Source organism: Homarus americanus, unplaced genomic scaffold (assembly GCF_018991925.1).
Source record: "Homarus americanus isolate GMGI-L3 unplaced genomic scaffold, GMGI_Hamer_2.0 scaffold39155, whole genome shotgun sequence".
Taxonomy (NCBI): Eukaryota; Metazoa; Arthropoda; class Malacostraca; order Decapoda; family Nephropidae; genus Homarus; species Homarus americanus.
Window position 1 is genome coordinate 16,372,666 of NW_024737042.1, and position 4,936 is coordinate 16,377,601.

Here is a 4,936-nt window from a genome sequence, read left to right on the forward strand (position 1 = left end):
GTAAGTGCTGGAATGCTGGAAAGCCTTAAAAGGAGACTAGATAGATTCATGGATGATAGAGAATGGTAGTAACTCTCGACAGAAGCTGCCATGCACAGGTCAACCGGCCTATTGCAGACTCCTTATTTTCTTATGTTCTTATGTAATTCGTCCGTAGATGATGACATGAAGGACCTCACGAGGTCATGGAGACACGGGGTGGTGTGGTGTTCACGTGGTGTAGTGATTCGTGTGTGTTTGTGAGTGTAATAATAATAATAATAATAAACGGTTTATTAATAGAGTTGCAGCCGGTGGCTGAAAATATACAAACTTACATTTGATTTAGACATAATGATATGTGTTGAATATATTTACAGGGCTGTACAGTACATAAATCAGGAGTGGTTTATTATTTTAACAATAGATGGGATGGTGCTATTCTTATATCTATCAGTGCGGGCTCTTATGGGCTGAATTTTGTTGTAGTGGCGGAGTGCGCGAGGTGGGCGGGGGACTGCCGGTGGCAGGAGGTGGCGATGACGAGGATGGTGCAGTAGTCCACTGCCAAACCTTGCTAGCGCTTGGTGGTGGAGGTCACTGAGGATTGGCATTTCCAGGGTGGAGAGAGCGTTGTTGTAGCCGGAGTAGTCTGCACCGAGCATGATTCTGCAGACCCTTTTCTGTACCTTCTGTAGCCGACGCTGTTGGGTAGAGTTGAGAGAAGACAACCAGGCTGGTGACGCATACGTTAGTTTGGGGAGAATAAAGGCATTGTAGATAGTCCTCAGCTCTGGCGTGGGTGCCCCAAGTGACCTAAGTCGTTGTAGCATGTAGAGTCGGTACGAGGCTGCCTTGATTGTGTTGTTTACATGGGCCTTCCAGTCCAGTTTGTGGTCTATGGTAACACCCAGGAGTTTGGCAGACTGCACTAACTGGAGAGGATGGGCACCCACTGTGACTGCTGGAGCTTGCACTGGTGTGGTTGCGGTATTGATGTGTTTTGGTGTGGTTGATGGTGACCTTGTTTTCCATAGTCCATGCCTGTAGCCTGTCCAGGGTGTCTTGTAGCGATGAGTAGTCCGGTGAGGTGTTGTTCACTGTAACCCCCACCGTGCAGTCATCCACATACTTCCACCTGTAAGGAGTGTCCGATAGAGCATAGTTGTTCAGGATCAGAAAGCATAGTGGTCTCATCTTGTGTGTGTGTGTGTGTGTGTAATAATAAAGATAATAATAATAATTAACGGTTTATTGAAAATGTTCTGCAGCCCTAAGGCTGAAAATATACATTGGACATAAATGACTTATTCCATACAATGGTGATTTAACAAAAGCTTTCATTAGAGAAAGGAAAAGGAACAAACTGTGAACAAACAGAGTAATGTTTACAATGGAGATCACGTAGATCATGTGCACTGAGGTGTTCAACAGCAGACACGTAGTGTAGTAACTCCCTCACAGATGGTGTTATGAGGGGCATCACGTGGTGTAGTAATTCCCTCACAGATGGTGTTATGAGGGACCTGATGAGGTGTAGTAATTCCCTCACAGATGGTGTTATGAGAGGCATCACGTGGTGTAGTAATTCCCTCACAGATGGTGTTATGAGGGGCATCACGTGGTGTAGTAATTCCCTCACAGATGGTGTTATGAGGTGTCGTAGCATCATGAGGACACCACGTGGTCTGGTGTCACAGGACCTCACTCACTCAAGTGAGTGAATGTGTGGTCCCAGGCCTCCCCAGCGTGGACGGATTAACACATAGCTGGTGTTGTTGAGTCTCAGGGGCAGTTATCACTGGGTACCTGGGACCTCACTGTGTGAAGGTTAGCTTGAGTACGACTCAGCTGATACTGTTGAGTTGTTTTTTACTGACTTGAGCACTGTTCACCACTATTCAACACTGGTTCCATTCCTTTCCTAAATGAAATAGTAACTTCTGGCGAGAACTTGTTGATATTCCGGTGGGGAGGAGGGGTTCAGGGGAGGGAGTTGGCATAGGCCAACGTATCAGTTGACCTGGCTGCTCCCAGAGGAGCGCCAGGTGCGTCTTGACCCTTCGGTGGTCAAGGATGTAATGTGTGTGTGTGTCTTCTTATAAAAAGGGGACACCTACACGCCACAAAGAGACAGAAAGATAAAATATAATGATCACAATAAACTCGTTTGAAAATTCCTCTCTACTAAAATAACATACAAATAATTCCTTACATTTCTTTTGATATAATCATCTTGATAATATAATCCATCACGACACGTGCAGCTGATAACGCCCTCCCTCCTCCACGTGTGATACAGGGGATGTTCATAGTGTCCCTGCCGTATGCTGTGCTGCACGGAGGCTACTGGGCCATTGTGGCCATGGTGGGCATCGCCTACATCTGCTGCTATACGGGCAAGATCCTGGTGGACTGTCTTTATGAACTCAACGAGGAGGGTCAGCTGATCCGTGTCCGTTCCTCATACAAAGGCATCGCCAGAGAAGTGTTCGGCCAGAAGTGGGGCGGCAAGATTGTCAACTCAGCCCAGGTAAGGAATCCTTGTGCTTCCCTCTTGAAGTTTATAAGGTCAGTGTTAAGGCTGGGAGGTTAAAGTTAATGGTGTTAAGTCTGGGAGGTTAAAATTAGTAGTGGTATAAGAAAAAGAGTTATTAACATTAGAAATGATTAGAACCAGTGTTTTAGACGTAACTGTCATGGAAGTGTTATCCTTATTTTATGATTTTTTTTATAAAACTCTGTATTAATATGATTCTTAAACAATCTCATTAACAAACAAGCTAATAATAAATGATCATTCTATTTGTAAACAACACAACACACCAAAACAGGTCCTCAAATACAACAACCTTGAAATGAGTACTAATAAAACATTTGGCAACCCCCTCATGAGTAAACGGAGAGTTATATCATATCATAATCAGCACCTAATACTGCTCTTGTTGTGCCCGGTCAGCTGATCGAGCTGCTGATGACGTGCATCCTGTACGTGGTGCTGTGTGGAGACCTCATGATCGGCAGCTTCCCCGACGGCCCCATCGACGCTCGTTCCTGGATGATGGTGTGCGGGGTCGTCCTCCTGCCGTGCGGCTTCCTCAAGAATTTGCACCACGTCTCCACACTCTCCTTCTGGTGTATGGTCGCCCATCTGGCCATTAACATCATTATCTTCGCTTACTGCATCAGCAACGCCTCCACCTGGGCCTGGTCGAAGGTCATGTTCCGTATAGATCTCCTGGAGTTCCCAATCGCCTTGGGGATCATCGTCTTCAGCTACACGTCACACATCTTCTTGCCGACGTTAGAGTACAACCTTATCGACCGATCCAAGTTTACCTGCATGTTGAATTGGAGTCACGTCACAGCTGCCATCTTCAAGGCGATGTTTGGCTATGTGGGATTCCTGACCTGGGCTGAGGATACAGAGGAGGTCATCACCAACAACCTCCCGAATCCAACCTTCAAAGGCTTCGTTAACCTCATCCTTGTGGTAAAGGCCATGCTGTCCTACCCGCTTCCCTACTACGCCGCCGTTGAGATCATTGAGGTGACGTTCTTCAGGGGACGGCCTAAAACGATGTTCCCTTCCGTGTGGGCACTAGACGGGGAGCTCAAGGTGTGGGCCCTGGCCGTCAGGGTCCTGGTGGTAGTCTTCACAATCCTCATGGCCATCTCCATCCCCCACTTCGCTATCCTGATGGGCCTGATCGGTTCCTTCACAGGCACCATGTTGTCCTTCATCTGGCCTTGTTACTTTCACCTGAAGATCAAGGCTGGCAAGTTGGAGTGGGGAGACATCGCCTACGACTACTTTGTAATCTTCCTGGGCTTTCTCTTCGGTATAATCGGTATCACCACCTCCTTTTATGCCCTGGTGGAGGCCTTCCAAATTGGTCTGCCTTTCTAATATTCGCCAGCGAGGATCGAGTTCAACATAATTCAAGTATGCAAGATGTTCCAGGAGTCTTGTTTGGTAAAGAGGCACTTGCACTGTGCTGTAAATCCGTATTGGTATTTATAATGGTATCAAGTGAGGAACAATATTCGAAATATTGGAATTTACTAGTAATAGTTTACGCAGCAATAATCAACCAAACAGCCGTGCTTCAACAGTGGCCAAGAGACCTTCACCAGCTAGTGGCGGTCCATCATGTGAAGGATGCGCGCGCGTCAGCACCATCTTCAGCCCCCGTGTCAGCAGCGTCGCCTCCTTATCCAGGAGAACGTCAGCCTGGCCTTGGGACCACCAGAACCTACAGTCATCACCTGACTCCTGCCGTCAGGTTTACCGTGTCTTCCAGGGACTTGTTCCCACGTTCTCAGAGTTTACCTGAAGGTAACCAAGTCTTCCAGTTACAGTGATTAAGGTTGACACATGTGTCGACGATATTAGTGTAGGACACAAGTGTGTCAAAGATACGAGTGTAGGACACCGCTGTCAAAAATACAAGTGTAGAACACTGCTGTTTAAAAAAAAGTATGTAAAGAGTTCAGTTGTAGGACCCGCGTGAGTCAACAACTTGGTGTTAAGGGCTGTAGCGCCATCAACAAGACGGGGCAGGGCTGTGCTGGCGTGAAAGTCGTTCTTGGTGTGGCGGCGAGCGACGCGGCAGACCTGTGTGCCTCTGCTGCGTGGGTCGCGGCGTGGATACCTTCCCTGTGCTGCCCTCCCTGGCAACTCCTCCATCATGTTTTTGGTAGAAAGTAAACGAATAAAAATAGACTCTGAATGTTGTGGCAAATGATGATGATGGTGAATGTTAGCAGCTTCCCTGTACTGTTCCCGCCCACTGTGTGTGGGCTGTGAAGCGCCAAGATCGTCCGCCACGCCCCACGCCCGCCACCGCCAGCAACACCAGGAAGAACCTCATTTGTGGCGTCAAAGGTCCCAGATGCCGTGATAAGTATGAAAATAATGTCTTCCATTTTTCAGTGTGATGTCTCCAGTGCATGT

The 4,936-nt window shown here is 47.5% G+C and overlaps 1 protein-coding gene across 1 annotated transcript in view; it reads left to right on the forward strand.

Moving 5' to 3' along the window:
* Positions 1 to 2,116: 2,116 nt before the first annotated feature.
* Positions 2,117 to 4,936, forward strand: part of LOC121872745 (vesicular inhibitory amino acid transporter-like) — a 4,585-nt gene continuing 1,765 nt past the window's right edge. Inside the window, exons 1-2 of the mRNA XM_042375788.1 lie at positions 2,117 to 2,512; positions 2,939 to 4,936. The exon at positions 2,939 to 4,936 is cut by the window's right edge and continues 1,765 nt beyond it. Of these exons, the coding sequence (XP_042231722.1) occupies positions 2,285 to 2,512; positions 2,939 to 3,889 (1,179 nt within the window). The 5' untranslated portion in view covers positions 2,117 to 2,284 and the 3' untranslated portion in view covers positions 3,890 to 4,936. The remainder of the gene's footprint in view (positions 2,513 to 2,938) is intronic.